Source organism: Ixodes scapularis, unplaced genomic scaffold (genome assembly GCF_016920785.2).
Source record: "Ixodes scapularis isolate PalLabHiFi unplaced genomic scaffold, ASM1692078v2 PGA_scaffold44__24_contigs__length_19508400, whole genome shotgun sequence".
In the NCBI taxonomy this organism is placed as follows: domain Eukaryota; kingdom Metazoa; phylum Arthropoda; class Arachnida; order Ixodida; family Ixodidae; genus Ixodes; species Ixodes scapularis.
The window spans coordinates 7,360,834-7,377,930 of record NW_024609873.1 but is presented as its reverse complement, the minus strand read 5'-3'; the positions used below and the strand labels follow the sequence as shown (position 1 = coordinate 7,377,930).

General features: G+C 45.8%; 1 protein-coding gene across 1 annotated transcript in view; it reads left to right on the top strand.

Moving 5' to 3' along the window:
• The window catches only part of LOC8024834 (rho GTPase-activating protein 15), a 53,654-nt gene that overhangs the window by 26,498 nt on the left and 10,059 nt on the right, over positions 1-17,097 (top strand). The window contains exons 7-11 of the mRNA XM_029992965.4: positions 1,614-1,754; positions 5,114-5,209; positions 7,939-8,037; positions 9,598-10,054; positions 16,115-16,192. Of these exons, the coding sequence (XP_029848825.2) occupies positions 1,614-1,754; positions 5,114-5,209; positions 7,939-8,037; positions 9,598-10,054; positions 16,115-16,192 (871 nt within the window). The remainder of the gene's footprint in view (positions 1-1,613; positions 1,755-5,113; positions 5,210-7,938; positions 8,038-9,597; positions 10,055-16,114; positions 16,193-17,097) is intronic.

Sequence of the window (17,097 nt, the reverse complement as noted above, 5' to 3'; positions counted from 1 at the left end):
GCCTGCTAATTTGACGCGCCGTCATAGCTTTTTTTCTGTACAAGTGCAATCGACCAATGAGGAATTTTCTTCCCATTTACAAGTTTGCGATTGGGCGTTACTTTAGTGAGAGCGTCCCACTAACCGACAGATGGTGAGAAGTGTCTTCCATATACTTGTCTCATGTGCTCCTCACTGCATCAGTGGATGTCAGCTCGTGTGTGGCAGTGTAACAACTTGAAACTTCTAAGGTAAGCATTGGTTGCCGATCAGCATGAAATAGTAGATGATCACAATTTCAGCCTGCATCCGATATCGCCTTACCGCGGCACTCTGTTCATAGCAGTTGATCAACTTTTTTCAGTTCGTTAGCAGGCAACATACATTTTTTTCTTGTTTTATTTTCAGCTGCAAATGGCACTTCGTAGCAGAATCACCCTATTCTTGGCTTAGGTTAGCGAGCGAACCGTCTGAAACAATAGCTAAGCTCGCTTCATGAGAGGAAAGTTAGATACCACTTTCACTCTGGCAGTGCCAAAAATTGGACCCCTATGACTAAAAACGGATGTCGGCACGATTGTCAAAGAGTGTTGTAATGATCACTTGGATCAGGGCACAGGGTTAAAGGTACTGAGTTTCGCCCATGCTCTGGAAGCTGTAGGATTGGACGAGTTAAATAGTGGTAGGATGGAGCACGAGTTTTAAAACTTTAGATCTAAAGGGAACTCTAGTCACTCTGAAAGACGGCCAAGGAACTTGCTTCGGTGTGTTCCTCCAATAAAGTTGCCGACGGGCTTGGAAACATGTTGAAGTGGACATGTTTGACTTAGAGCAGTTATTTGATGTGTACATAACTTAGTTGTGCTCAAAGTGTCCTAACTAAAAAGTTTAACCTGGAGTCGGGGATGAGTGAATATAGACGCTTTGCAGCAGCTGTGCATGGATGCCGCCATAACTGACCTTCAGTTTTTGTTTCCTCTTATTTCGTTTATTTCACTTCATCATTACCATAGCAGGCCAGGTTATTGCCATATTAGATTCAATTGTGCCCTTTTCTAAAGCATCGTCCTTTGTAGAGGATCGTCAACTACCGTCTCAGTTGGTCAGCATCTCGGTAAGACAAGAGAAGGTCAGCAATGGCGGCTGTAATTTGGCGCGTGTGTAAAGTGTCTATATTTGGGGACCTCAGTAACCCCTGGGGCAGGAGTTCTCAAATGTTTCGATCTTGAGAAACACCTTTCTGTCTTGAATCATAGCCAAGGAACCTTTCCCGATGTCGGCACTGAGGCAGTAAATCGGTTCAGAATTCTAGACTTCGCAAGCAACGATGCTCTGACTGGGGGAGTGTTTGGCACATAGTTGGGCATTAGTGACTGGCTTAGACCTTGTGAAACTGAAAGAACATTTTACAAGGGGCCAAGGAAATTTGGGAACTGCTAAGGGGGCTCTGGGGGACCTGCTAAGAACCCAGTTCCGGAACCCACGGCCTGGGTAATACCCGGAGAACGCCCATGATCCCGGTCCCACGGCTGCTCATGGGTTTGAGAGTGAAGAAAAATTGGACAAGAACAGTTGCCGGACGTAGCGGGGGCTCGGCAAAAAACGTTTGTTTTGTGGATGTGGGCTGCTTGCAGATGGTGACGCGGCAGGGAACGCTGAACAAAACCGAGCTGGTGAGGGGCGGCAAGAAGCAGAAGAAGAGCTGGACGCCCACCTTTGTGGTGCTTACCAACCGGAACCTATTCCTCTACAAGGACATCAACTCAGCCCAAGAGGTGGGGAACTCACCTTCATTCGTGTTTCTCCCCGCACTATGCTCGCCTGCTTTTAACATTTTTACTCGCATTCCTGTTGGAAGGTTATAGCTTTCTCTTGATTGTGCTCTAGCCGCCAAATCTGTTTCGACACTTAGGAAGTTGACTAGCATGCTGGAACTGTTCCAAGAAACTAGCATGTCTTTTCTCTGACTGCAGCAAAGGAAAATATAATGTGATAGCATTGGGGATTCTTTGTGTCTCTTTGGACCTCTATTGAGCTTGGCAGACTCAATTTTCCTCAGCATGGCACCGTTTTCTTGCCAATTATTCCTAAATTGAATTGATGTACAATAATATACACTGTTTCTAGTTTTCCCACTATATTTAGCAGAGAAGGGCTTCCCTTTATGTTTAGTGGGCACATTGAATTGGTTCATAATTACTATATACCAATTCTGTTTGTTTACTAAATATAGGCACTGTCGAGATCGGTTATAACAAAGTCAACGGGAATCGAAAATCACTTCGCTATATCCGCTTCTTCGTTGTAGTATCTGGACTCCTAAAAGTACCCCCCCCCCCCCCCCCCCCCCCCCCCCAAAAAAAAAAAAAAAGATAACACTGGCCGTTACTGGTACATGTTTATCGTGCCTGTAGAAAGTGGTCAAAGCTCCCTTGCATGTGCTTTCTGCTAGATCGAAGCTGCTTCTCGCCAACTGCGAGAAGCTATGATCGAGAAAAGATCTCGCAAGCTACGTATGGACTGTGTAGGCAGCTGCGACTGCTACCGCGGAGGACGCTGGTGGTGAACGGGATTCCTTACGTTTATGCATACTTCGATGAGGATGGCACGCTTTTGTTTCAAGGAGATCGCCTTCGATTTCCCCGCTGAGGTGCCGGCGGTGCAGGGACTCTCCATTGTTGAGCGGCGATGACTCACCGAATCGGTGCTTCAGCGAAGTTAGACTTCCGCACAAGAGCGACCATACCAACCAGCGATGCCGACATGAAACACAAAGCAAACAAAGAAGCGCGCACGGCACCGAGTTCGTGCTCAAGCTTGTCTTTCGTCGGTATAGAGAGCCTAGATTTAAGAGAAAGGCAACTGCTCGGTCGTGGTCATGTGGTTTGTGAGCCGTGTTTGCAAAATGAGTTGCAGCCTGCAAGGAGTTGGAACTCAAAGCGTTCACCTTCTGCAAATGCGTCCGCCTCTGCCCTGTTTTCTCACCATACTGGCCATGCGACAATGAAATGCATCTGTACAAAGGTCACTCCTGGGTGTCTGCCTTTAAAGGCAGATAGATGCCCAAGAGGCGTCTGCCATTGAATTGCAAATGCTCTCAATGGTTAGAGTTGCTCCCTCTCTTAAGGGGAGGCACGGCCTAGGAATCGCGATTTTTTCAAAAAAGTCACATTTTTGGAAAATAGGCTGACCAGCTTTTACAACTCATAAAGAATGCTGTCCAAAAATTTTATTCCTGTAAGTAAAGTATTTACTCCGAAATAAATTATTTTTGAAGTGCTGGCGGCTGCACGTGCACGCCAATGACGCGGCCGATTACGAAAATGTGCCATTTTCAAAGCGCGCTCCCTCCGCGTTTCTTAGGACTAGCTTGGCAGGCCCCCCTTGTTGGAATGAGTGTCTCGCCCTCTTTCGTTCTGTTCGCAGCATTGTTCGCGATATCGTGCTCACAAACCGTAACACCCCGTAGAAAACATAGCTGTGCACGCTCTTATTGGTCAAGCTGGCGAAACAAGAGCTCTGATTCGCTAGGACGAGCCACGTCACGTGGCTCGTCCTAGCGAATCAGGAAGCTCTATTGGAAATGGGCATACAGCCAGGGAGCTACCAAGCCTCATACAAAGAGAGGGCCACCAAGATGAAGGTTGCGAAGGCCCAAGTGAAAGCGCTCGAGTCCTCCAAGATGTCCCACAAACAAAAGGGAGATGGAAGCTGTGGCCAAGGCACAGAGGGACCGTGCAGAGGAAGGAGTGACATATGCCCCTGGAGCATTTTAGATGAAATGGCAAGCCCCATCTAAACTAAAACAGTGTTCGAACTTTCAAACCCGTTTTTCTCAGCTTCATGTTTTCACCATTTTTTCACAGCTCTAAAACTATCGTTTAATGAGTTAAGCGCCCCCAAGTCTAATGTATGGCTTTTTTGGCATGAAATTTACTGGAGAACTCGGCTATGGGCTTACTTTTTGCAAATTGTTATTTCTTCACACAAAAATGTTGACGTTTGTGAAACAAGAAAAAAATTAAAAATTCATACCATTATTGAAAGTTAATTTTTACATGAAATATGGCCTTAAAAATTATTTCAAGCTTACTACCGATTAGTTTAGCCATTCAGCGTTATATCCCAACAAAGAAATTGTGCCTTTTTATTCATATTTTGAAACAATAGTTTTTTTCCTTTGGCACTGTTACATGTCAATTTTTTTCAACGAATAAGGCTGTAACTTGTCAAAAAAATAAACCTTTTTGGTTGAAAGTTGGTGTAGCCTCCTAAGTTTTGACGTTTAACATACCCTAAAAATTTCATTGACCTGGCACAAATACTTAAAAAGTAGACCCTCCAAGGGAGTGCCTCCCCTTAAATATAAGCTGTCTCTGTCATCGCCGCCGGTGCGTTGTTATTATAGCGCTCCGAACGGCCCTTTCCGCATGCCTTAACGGCTTCAATGCGTGTGATGCGGAAAAGCAGCTTCTCACGTAAGGAGCGGGAGAGCAGACGATGATGCAGAGGCTGCCACCGGCAGCCTTTGTAGCATGTCCGCAGCCCATTCTGGGAGGCTGCTCGGCCGCGACGGCAATGTGCAGCGGTCTGCGAGTTAATAAACTTTCCAAAATTTATTGTTTTTTTTTTAATTATCACAAAATTTCTTTTGGCTATATTCGTGGGAGCCACTCAATTTCCTTTGCTCAAAAGAAACTTAAATGCATTGAAAAAGTCCAAAAGGGAATGGGAAATTGTGATAGCTTCACTGTAGCCGCTATTTCGTTATAACCGATTTCATTATAACCGTTCTCGACAGTATTGAGTTGTGACAGACGAACATGCGCAATCTCATGGGGCCCTAGAAATGCTCTCACATTAAGGAAAGGAGCGGAGGTGATTCGCCCGAGTGAATGCAAGTTCCATCTTCGAATTTGCATATGCCCTCCTTAATTGTCACATTGTAAGCAAGTGGTGTTGTTATGTGCATAGTCTGCATCGCTTTTACCGAATTGCACATTATCCTTACAAAGGGCGTCTGGTGTTTTTTATTAGTGGTAAAAGAAATTTTGAAGTGTCCAAACTCACCCCTGTATGTTTGTGAAATTATTTGGTTTGAAGTTTCACTGAAGTTTTGTTTTTTCTGGTTTAGAAGCCTCCCGGGAAAAGCGCCGAGCTCCAGATCAACCTAGCCGGAGCCGTCATTGACTGGAGCCCAGAGAAGTCGAAGCGCCGTAATGTCTTCCAGGTGAGCTCTACATCCTGCTCATAGTGCACTGCTGTTATGTCCCCGTCCCACTAGAGCCGTCATTCTCAACCACCAATGTTTCGAGGATGCTTTCTGAACCAGTGGAAGTGATGGGGGACCCCATTCACTTGGGAGGAGGGGAGATAATAAGTGATTACGATGGTAAAAGGGTACAAAGAGGAAATCCAATGCACGCAAGCCAAATTTGAAGCTGTGAAACATGGACTAATCAACCCTACTTACTCGGTGTGCATGTAAAGCAATCTACATAATATATGTATATTATTGCTTAGTTGAGGGCTTTGGGGATTCTAAGAAGGCCTTCAGGGACCCGAAAGGGTCCGCAGACTCCCATTCGAGAACCATTGCACTAGAGCGAGAAGCAAAAATGACCGACATCGACGAGTCTCGAGTACGTGCACCATGCATGCGAAGGTGTCTTTGGCAGGCCTCCAATCACTTGTGCTTACCTCACGAGCACCAAGAGACCGCAAGCCTGCCTAAGGTACACTGCACAACACTGTTAGTGCGTATAAGCAATCGTCAATTGTTACCATTTTTTTTTCTTATTTCTAAGGGTTGTCTTCAAAAGTAATATGGTGGTGGAAAGTGCTCACTTGGTACACTAACCTCAGACCGAAAACTTGGAACCTGACAATACCGGTTTTCAAACATAATCGAAAAAATCGCATATGTCTCGTTTGCACCATCAGTGTCACGCACTGCACGTTTGTGTGCATGTTGCATTTAAACGAGGCTCCTCGGTGTCGGTTGTTTTTGTTTGTCGACCTAGTGGGACTCGGGCATTGGGACCCGGTTGTAGCTTGCACTTCCTTACTTTTCCGAAAAAAGAAAAAAAATATGCGGCCTTTTGCTAAAGTTATTTCTTATCCTCGGTCCATGCTGTGCCTTCTCAACTCTTACAAAAACCATTCAAAATGTAATTTATATGAACCCTTCTTTTGTGAGAAGTTGTGTCCCTTTTTGTTCGCTCTTCCCTGCCGCTAGGAGCGCTCGAGTCGGGTTATCGAATCGGAATTGGCAAGCTGGTAAATGACTTCGAATCCTAGTTATTACTTGCACAAGGCTTTCAAGCACTGGAACGTATGCTTAAGCCTTGCTTCACTGTCATGGGTGAATATCGAAAGAGTTAAAGGAGGTTGCAGAAGGCATTCTCCTAGTAATCCTACGAAAGCTTCAAAGAATAATAGGTTGAAATACCCGTCGAAAGTCAAATAGTTTCTGGGGTGGGGGAGATGAGACAGGAAATGCTGCAGGAAGTGATAAGGGAAATAAGGCAAGCAAAAAGAAAGTATGCTACCGGTCCAACAACGTAAACATGGGTCACTTATCCGAGTTGAGGAAAAAAGGACAAAGTGAGGAACTAAAAATTGCTTTACATAAGTTGATGGACCGTGGAAGACCTTTCATTTGCGATGCAAATGTAAAAAGTGGGGTCATAGAAGCACTCGGCTTGAGCCCTTGTTGAAGATCGGCGTGCGAGTAACGGAGTAATCAAACAACGGAGTTTTGCTCTGAGGTGTGGATCAAACATAATGAAGTTCTGAAGTCACTTGCACCACGTCACAGGCATTGGCCAGTCCCCCAGCTCGTGGGAAGCCGCGGAGAATCTGCGACCGGATCACAGAATATCCATCATGCCGTCGGAGCGACCGGTCCCACCGTTTGGGAGGGATTATTTACGCAGATTGTGTTTTATCAGCCAATTTTCATTGAGTTCTGTAACGTTTGGCTGTAACAATCAGTTCTGACGAAAAACCAACACCGAAAAGCGTTACACATATGGGGAACCATATAAGACGACTTGAGTCCCCTGGCAGGATTTGAACTCGCCACCTTGACATTGTAAGCCAAGTGCTTCGCCGACCGAGCTATTCGGGGTAGGTGGTACGGACCACGCAAAAGAGAGCTCATTTCCGTAGTGTGTGCTTCGCGACCTTTATGGTCCTGTAGCGCCATCTCATGCCGTGTCAGAACTGAAAGCGAATCTTCGGTAAGTGATGCCATTCAGTCGCCCTTCTCTTCTTCCCTGGGAGATTCATCATACATTCTGTGCTTACCAGTCTCTGTCAGCATGATCAAGCTTGTATATATCTTTTCTTGTGTATTTATTTATTTATTTTAATACCCTCAGGGTCCATAGGGCATTGACCTGGAGGGATGGGGGGGGCGTCTTCCTTTGTTTTTACAGCAGAGCTGTTAAGGGCTAGTTTCCCCAGGATTGTGTCTGTCAGCAAACAAATGATGACACAGAACTCTGGTCAGCTTCCGCCATCTATGAGCAACGGCGGCAGCCAGACAACCGGCTTGCTGGTTGTCTCGTTGCCGCCGTCGCTCTAGATGGCGGCAACCTTTCGAGCCTTTCCACTCAGGCTTGCCGACTTGCGGCCGGCCATTACTTCATTCCCCCCATAGTACAGCTTTGCTGGTCTTCCTTCTTCACCAGAGTGGAAAGGCTGAAAGTTTTTTCCCTTCATTTTGTTCGATAAGCCCCCAAAGGTTGCAAAGGAAAAAAAGAAAAAGACTGCCGACTCAACTACATGCGGCTCTCTCGTGTGAATGCTCGCTCCGATTTTCTGAACTGCCACCTCTTTCTTGTGGCATTTATTGTCGCAGCTCTACACCATACTTGGTTTTCCCAGGAGATAAAAATTTGCCACGCGAATACACCGTAAATGGCGTCTCTTTCTCTCTGGGTGATGTTGCAGCTGAGCACGACAGCGGGGCAGAAGGTGCTTCTCCAGGACGACAATGTGCAGACAAGCAAGGAGTGGTTCGACACCATCTCTGCCGCCATCAGGAGACTGGTGAGCTTGCGCCTTTGATAACCTCCACGTACGCACATTGGGCACTGATTACTGAGTGCTTTCAGCCACCTCGGTTACTCTTGAGGCAAAGCGCTGGCCTATCGGTCTCCGGGTGGCAGGTTCAAATCCCGGCCGAGGTTCTTGCGGTTTGATGGGGGCTCATTGAGAAGAAGGCGCCGTGTAACCGAGATTTCAGTTTCAAGTCAGAAGATCCTTGGGGGGTCGAAAGGAATCATCAGTCTTCCGCCGAGGCATGCTAGATGCTTTCTGTTGGTTTGGCACATAACCTCCCCCCCCCTTTCCCCGCCCAAATTTGAACCAAGTATTTTCTTGCTTTTGGGAGTCATTCAGTCTGCCTGTATGAGATCGTCAGGCTAAGCGAAAATGCAGTTGTGCACAGCAATCGCCTTACGGGATGGCTTCATATGACACACTAATGCCACAAAATTTTTCGCTGTGCCCTGTGTTAAACCTGTTTGTAGAAGTCGCTTAGAAGTCTGTGTTTAATTTGTGCCGACTCTGTTGTGGTACAAGTCCTCGAGAAACTGTTCATAAAAAATCTTGTGTATGTCAGTGGCACGGGGTAATCCAAACACGGCTTTTGGGCATGCCTATTTGCACGTAGACATCCTATGGACCAGGTTTCTTTTGTGAATCTTTGGTGTGGCAGTCATTTTCTATTGCAGGTATAACTCAAGTCTAGTAACGTCTAAAAAACGCTCGTAATAAATTGAGTTTTTTTGTTTAATTAAGGTGTTTTTAGACTGCGAAAAAGTTCAGAAAGATTGGCAGAGGAGGTGTAAATGTGCTATGCTGTGATATTAGCACCAATGACTACTTGTTCATGTTGCCACGCTTTTTTAATGCTGAATGCATTTTAAACGAGCCGAAGTTGGGATAGCCAAGCAATAAGAAATCTCTTCCGGTCTTATAATTTGCACATAAAGTGGTGCAGAAGCCTGCGGACGTTTTTAAACAATAGTGCATTGCACAAGGGAGTGTTCGGCTCATGGTTATGCTTCAGTGGCTGCTTCAAGTCTGTAGAAATGGTGCTTAAACCGGAAAATTGTTGCATTTAAGGCAGGGACGGTCAAGGAAATTCAGGCGCTTGGGGAACCCCTGGTTTCCTAGGAAACCATGTCATACCTTGTTGCATCGTAATCAGCTACATTTAGTGGTCTAACTGCCTGCTAAATTTAGCGAGGTACTACGTGGTCACATGCTCGGTGCCACCATGTGTTACATCGTCACGTGACCGTGCGACGTGCCTCAGGTTATGCAATGTCACTTTCTCGCACTACTCGCGACGCGAAGTTGTGGTGTCACGTGAAATTGCGGTGGTCGACATTCTTGTTAGAACCGGAAACACTGGGTGCCAGGTTGTGGGGTAACGTGACGTTGCATCGTGCAACGTCGGGTCATGCGACACTGACTTGACACCATGACATGGTGCGACACAAGGCTGCCCAGATATGCGTATATATCGCTTATGCATTCTGCATATGGCGTGTTTGTGCGATAGATCAAAGCTTGTGCCTTAATCTTTTAACCACGTTACAGCCCAACGGCCTAGGACTCGTGATGGGCTGGAGACCAGAGGACATCCCGTCGTCCGTCCCCGAGGAATCCCCGAGCCACCAGTCCGCCCCACAGCCCACGCCAGAAGCCACCCCTCCCCAGACCACATCCTCCAAGTGGGGAAAGAAGCCGAGCCGATCCAAGTCAATCAAACAGCATCAGCAAGCCGCCCGCTCCCCGCCATTGTCGTGTGATGCAGCGGCTTCGGCCCTGGATTCCGGCGGCGGCGGGCCGCCAAGTCCCCAGGAGCGTAAAAACCGCATCAGGGACAAGCTGCGCCACTTCTTTGTGCGGCGTCCAACCCTAGAGAGCCTGCAGGAGAAAGGCATCTTCAAGGACGAGCCTGTGTTCGGCTGCAACCTGGCCCACCTGTGCGAGAGGGACCGGAGCAGCGTGCCACGCTTTGTGCGGGAGTGCATCCTCGAGATCGAGAGGAGAGGTGGGAAACTCTCAAATTCTCGCGGCTTTCCATGCTTTGTTGTTTCCTTGTTCCTTTCTGTGTTTCGCAACTGGCAGAATCGACCAACTTCAGCCCTACTGTCCAGAATTTTTGACGAAATAAAACGTAAGCTGTGGCAGCAAAATGATTACACTTAAACTATCATATTTGCTAGATTGGTTCCCAAGGCCATAAAGGATTAAAACATAGTTAGTGAAAAAATGGGAAAATATTTCTCACGGGTTTTTTGGTGATGCCTACTTTCATCAGGGTAATGACGCGGGGTAAAAATTTTGACGATAAAGTTGAGGGTTCAGCAAATGCACTGCCCACTACATGGGTTATCTGTTTGCCTTTTTGACGATTGCATCTGTCATCATTTTTAACATACAATACATGACAAAAGTGAGACGTGAAAGCGAGATTCAAAGGCGTTACATTTGAGAGAACAATAGGTAGTGTCACCACCGCAGCAGGGTTTCCTTGTGGGTGGAATCTCGCTCCCATTGGCTGGCATCAGCAATTGTGCAACCATAGTGACAACCAATGGCGTTCTCTTCAGAAGCGGTACGAGTCTCGGTACCTAAGTGATTGCACCAAGATTTACCAACCCAAATACAGTAGACTCGTGAGAGTTCAAACTGATGTTTCATACTTCTGGTTGATTCAGGCAAAATTCAAAATTTTGGTTGTCCCGCTATGTGTTAATGCGAGAGCATTAACTGTCCCATGGAGCGAGCTGACGTCATCAGTTTGAAGCTCGAAAACGGCAGATAGTTTCCGCGATTTCGCCTTCGGTTCCCTTGGCTGGTGCGCGTCAACGGGGCTCCCATTGGCCGCTGCGCTCGTCAGTTTCCACGACTGCTCACCCCATGGTGCTGCATGTCCATCAGCGCACGCGTCCAAGGTCACCAGGGGAGCACGCGCGCTGACCAGCGACAAAACGTGTGCAGCAGACGAAAAATTGACCGCATCTCCTCGTGGTGAATGATGTTGATTGGGGCAAAGCTCTGGTGGTGCTTGTCTGTGTAGACGCTGAGCCGCAGCATGCCGAGCCTTTCGTTTGTTTTCATCCATGTCAGAAAGAGAATGTGTGGTATGGAGCGTGGTTATATACGCATTTGAGCATCTGACCGCAGCGCCCTCTCGTCTATAAACTTTGAGCCAATGCATGCAAAGTTTAACGCGATTATATACGCATTTGACCGCAGCGCCCTATTCTGTTTAGACGTTGAGCGGCTACATGCAACATTTAATTCATGACATCCCCAGCTCTCGAGTTACCACATCTCGGAGCCCCCTACTCGTCCCGCAGTTGTGGCCGAGTGGTTAAGGCGATGAACTAGAAATCCATTGGCGTTTCCTCGCACAGGTTTGAATCCTGTCGACTGCCCAAACATTTTTTTTCTTTTCCTCATTTATCAGTTTTTCTTTTCTTTTTTTTGCCGTACACGAGCACGTGAGCTCACGAGTGCCAGCAAGATTGATGTGAGCACGGACGCTGGACGGACAAGGCTAGACCCTAAGGAGCTTTGCCCCTAAAGGCCCGTTCACACTCTTGCGACTGCTTGCGACCTCTTAAACCTGGGTTCCTTAAAACTTCTTAAACCAGAGAACACACTGGCGCCATCTATTGGGAAGCAGTGTAAACTCGGCGGTCCGGCATATTTGTTTTTATTTCTCGCGCAATATCCTTTCTTTTTTGGCTCGAAAAACTTTTGTCAATGTTATAAACGAGCCTTTCTATGGGTATTACGCACATTTGACCTCGGAAATCCCGCAAAACCTTCGCTTTTGTGAAATGCAGTTCTAGGGTCACCGCATAGATGGCGCCACAATGTCAGTGTGTCCCCTCATTCTAGAAACATTTAAGAAGTTGTAAGAGATCTCGTCTCTCTCAGTCGTACTCGGTCGCAAGAGTGTGAATGGGCCTTAAAAGGGAGCGGACGAGCGGCTTGCATGCTTTCGCATTCACGACCCATAATAGCCGCGTCCCACTAGAGCGACAGACAGCGACAAACGACAGCGATACACGACAACGAGCGACAGACGACACCGACAGACAGCCTGTTTGTCGAAGTCCGCCGTCCCACTTGGCGGACACGATGCAGAACACAGGGACAAGGAAACTTGTTTCCTAGTGGGACTGGAGTTGTCAACAAAACACTTCGAAATACACAGACAAACTGAGTCTGGTGACGCGGTTTTCGTGTTTTGCTCTTTGGGCATAAAACGCGCCGACAAACACGGTGTAAGAGGAAACGATTACTTTATTTCTTGATTAAAGCATTCACTTGTCTTCATTTGCCGTTGGCGACCTTCCGCAAACAGTCGTGACAATCGACACCAAGCTTTTTCCGAGTTAGAATACCCGAATCGTTCCTTTTTTGAGTCGTTCGAGGAATTCTAGGTGAGCGCCACGGAACTTCACGCCGAGTTCGAGGATGTTTATAACCTCGTATCCGAATGATCAAGGGAAGGCGTTTTTTTGGAGGACAATAAGGCATCCCGATTATCACAGAACGTGATGACAAGTCTCTCGTCTGCCGGAATGGCTTGCCGTGGAACGTGGTGTCCTACATCGTGTTGAGAGGTCTTACTTTGGTTAGTCCTCGAACATGAGTGGGTATCCATCCTGATGCAGGGCCGTAGACCTCGGCGTCTTGAAGCACCACCTCACGCACCAAGTTTTCGCGAGCAAAACCAACCACAGCGAATTCCCTTTCGCAACCCGACCGCCCGGCGCAAGCAAGCAAGCCGCGCCCGCGACCACTACGAGCAATCGAGGGACCGGAACTGCGGGAACGAGGAGTGGCCGCCAAGGGCTTCTCTGAAGGTCGAGCGGCGAAGCGAGCCACGGGAGGAACGGGAGGAAGGGTAGAAGGGTGGGAAGGGAGGCAACAGAAGGCACAACCGGGCGAGGAGGATACCTTTGTCTCCGAGACATGTTCCTCAGTGGGACTGCTTGCTGCGTTTCAACTCCAACGACAGACAAGGACTCGTCCTTGTCCGCGAATGTCGCGGGCAATGGTCGTTGTAGTGGGACAGCATCGGCGACACGGAACTTTGTGGTGTCGTCGGACAAAAATCGGTGTTTGTCGCTCTAGTGGGACGAGGCTATAAGAAGTGCTTAGGTGTACCTCGAGCTTTTCGATGTATTCATAAGCCACTTAATTCTAACGGCATTTTCTTGTAATTCATACTTTATGTTCCCGCGGCCTCGTTGAGTGCACTTCTTTCGGAGCACTGGTGCACTGCAGGGAGGCAACACCCAGGGAGCTTGCTTCTGAGGGTGTTGCTTCTTCGCAGTGCACCGGTCCTCTGTAAAAAGCGCACTTAACGGGGCTCAAACAGGTCACACATGAGCTATGAAAACGGGCTCCACGTGGAAATTTTCACAGCATCTTGCACGGACACTGACGTAGCGGCATGGCATAGGTCCACGTCACAGCGTCCACGCAAGCTATGAAAACTACCACGTGGTGCCCATCTTCATTGTTCCTATCCCCTGCTTAAGGGGGGACACAACCTTAAAACGTGAATGTCTGAACCACTTGTCTGGTTGAAATGCCGTTTACAGGGCTTGTTTCTGTTTATGTTGAGAACATTTCTGCCAAATTTTGTTAACCTGGGTGAAGTACAAAAACAATTGCAAATGATCAAAGATGAAAGTGGGCATGTCTGCATAGGAAAACTATAGTTCTGAAATTACATACTGATAAATTTGTCTTTTTCATGTGTTATATTGCTTTAGGACAGTTTAAAGTAGGTAGCTATACTTCGTTTCAGCTTCGGTCCAGACGCAGCCGATGCTACAAGCGCGAGCATGTGGTCCAAAACAGTGCTTGCACTGCACGAGCGCGCGTGCTTGGCAGGAATGCTGAAAGCCCGGAGCTCGGGCTTGTAGATGTGGCTGCGTCTGGACCGAAGCTGAAATAAAGTCTATATGCATCTATATTTCGATATTATAGCATCTTTCACAACAAAAGAGCCACATAAACACAAATACTGTTTTTGTAGACTTCTATCCTTTGTCCATAATTTTAGTTCTTCAGCATGAAAAATTACGAAAAATAAAAAACACAAGCTCATAGCTATCTTTCCCTCAAAATTTCACCCAAGGAAAACTGATAAAAGTGAATCCAAGTTTCATAATAACAAAATGATAGTTTTCCTAAAGGGAAATTTCTGCCAAAAAGTGGAATGGAGAAAAATGTTTTCAAAGTGCTCCACCCCTACCTTTTCTTTGGCATCAGTGGACCAAATTAAGTCATAAAAAATGAAATATGCAGTGTAAACTCGTTAAACTTTCTGGGAATACTTTCTAGATGATGTTGGATATCAATATGGCATTTTTCAAAATCAACTTTTTTTGCAGAAATTGTTTTTTCTGGGTAGTGTCCCCCCTTGAAGTTCATGCTAGACAACTTCTTGGCCTGATGAACAAACTTTTTTTTTTAAGTAGTCATGTGCTGTCTAAACAGTCGACGATAAACAGCATTTTTGAGGCATAAATAAACTTATGTCATACATTTCACAAATGTTTCTTGTGGCATACCTGCTTATGATCAGTAGGGTTATGTAGAGGAAGTTATGAAATATCTGCTTTGTATGTGTCGTCATTCATACGGCAAATCATAACTTTATCGTGCATCATATTTAGATGAATTTCAGATAATTCAAACCTCTGATAATTCATACAAAATTTGTGGCTTCCTGGAATTTGAATTAATGAGTCTCTAGTACTCATTATACCTATGATTTTGTGAAATATAATCGGAGCATTAGTTGTTATATGGCCTTGTTAACTTTTTTCCGCTGCCTTTTCTACCTTCTGTACTACGGTTTTTATGATCAAATGCATCACATTTGTTTAATAAATACAAATTATTTACTTAGTGCGGAAAGCCCAACAAAAACTAATGCTGTCTTCAAGGTCCAGGGTCGAAAGGAACAATGTGGGCCTGAGAAAACCTGAAGGTAGTCAAATGTTGCTGAATCAATTTTTTATTTGCTCAAAATCCTGAATGATAGTCATCTTGGTTCAATATTGGCTGACTTCCTTGTATCTTTTCTTTCAACCTTCTGGTGCATTGTCAGTCTTCCCTATCTTGTTATTTGGAGGGCAGGTAATTAAAGTTGCATTGCAAACTCAAAAGGCTTCTCTTCCTTTTAGGGGCGAAGCTCCTCAGAGTCTAGCCTTGTCCGGCGTCCGTGCTCACATCTGTCTTCTTAAAAAAAAAAAAAAAGTTTGCGCAGTCGACGGGATTTGAACCTGTGCGGAGAGACCCCAATGGATTTCTAGTCCATCGCCTTAACCACTCGGCCACGTCTGCGGGACGAGAAGGAGGCTCTGAGATGTAGTAACTCAAGAGCTGGGGATGTCGTGGATGAAACGTTGCATGTAGCCATTCAACGTCTATACAGGAGAGGGCGCTGCGGTCAAGTGCGTATTTAATCGCGTTAAACTTTGCATGCATTGGCTCAACGTCTTCAGATGAGAGGGCGCTGTGGTCAAATGCTCAACTGCGTATATAACCATGATCCATACCACATATTCTCTTTCTGACATGGACCGTTGACTTAAGTGGTGGAGATGCGTTCCCGCGGCTTCTAGCGGATCCAAGCTGATTCGCTAGAAGAACTACTGGCTCTGCATTTCACCGACCTTAAAGCAGTAATAATGAAGTCGAAACGCAACCTGGAACTCAGCACTACCTATGAGCAATAAAAAACAAAATCAGCACCATCAGCACTACCTATGAACAATAAAATCAGTATCATCAGCACCACCAGAGCTTTGCCACAATCAACATCATTCACCTTGTGGAGATTCGTCCATTTTCTTTTTTTTTTCTTTAACAGCCTGGATTGGCTATGCAAGTGCTAAATGCACTTTTCCTGAAAAATAAAATATGGGGCTTTGTATGTTATACAGTATGACCATGGAACAAATGCTCCTCAAGTGCCTTCGCTGTGCGGTAGTTAGCCCTCTCAGTAGCAGTGTTTGCCAGTAACAAGATTGTTCCGCACAGCAGTGACTTGCTCCTGTTCTTGCAGACATGACGGCAGATGGTTTGTACAGGGCGAGTGGAAACTTGTCTCAGGTGCAGAAGGTGCGCTGTCACGTCAACCAAGGTGAGTAGTGCAAAATAAGTCCTTTTCTGACATCTAATCAAAAGTTTGGGGGTACCTTTTGCTCTGCTGGTTTTTAGCTCTTGGAGCAGAGGGAGACACAGTAACCTTGGGGGAAGGGTTAGGTAGCTGTCTTTGTAACATGACATTTTTTTTCTTAAATGCCTTATCTTATTTATTTTTTTTTGTGTCAAATAGTACAACCAAATGTGAAAAAAAAAAAAAAAAAATACATGTGGTACACATTGCGACACTGTTAGCGCGAACACGACATCGGCGCATTTTTGCATTTTACTTCTAAATAGTGTCAGCAAGCACGAAATTTTATCGCTTACATTATAGAAAAAAATGAGCTCTTTCCGTACCAATAATAACTTTGATGACATCCCTTGGTTTCAAAGAGAAAAACTGGAAAAATCGGCGATCGCTTGATCGCGCTAACAGTGTCGTGCTCTGTACATTAACCATTAACTAGACTGCAGATTTTTCCTGTGTTTATTTCTATGTAAATTCAACTGCTGTTTGTTGGGATTTGTTTATTTTGTAAAGATAGGCACACCTCTGTGTCTTGAAAGATGCATCCCTTGTTTGTGATTGTCGGTGAAAGCTATTTGCTCGATTTGGTGCGACTAAAATTAGACAAGGAAATAGAGTTGTCATTGTCAAAGCAGATGATTTATACTTTTATTGGACATCATACTTTGGCCATATTTTTGTGTACTAATGACTATCGTTGAATTATCACCATTTGAGTTACTAGCCGCTGTTTAGATGGGAAATGTTAAACTTCAATAATGTAAGAAAAAAGATAACAGCTGATTTGAGCACATCAATATTTGCAAGTATTTAGTGAGGTACAAAGTGTTTGGCAACACTGACTGCAATGAAATAAAAGAACTAGAGAAATG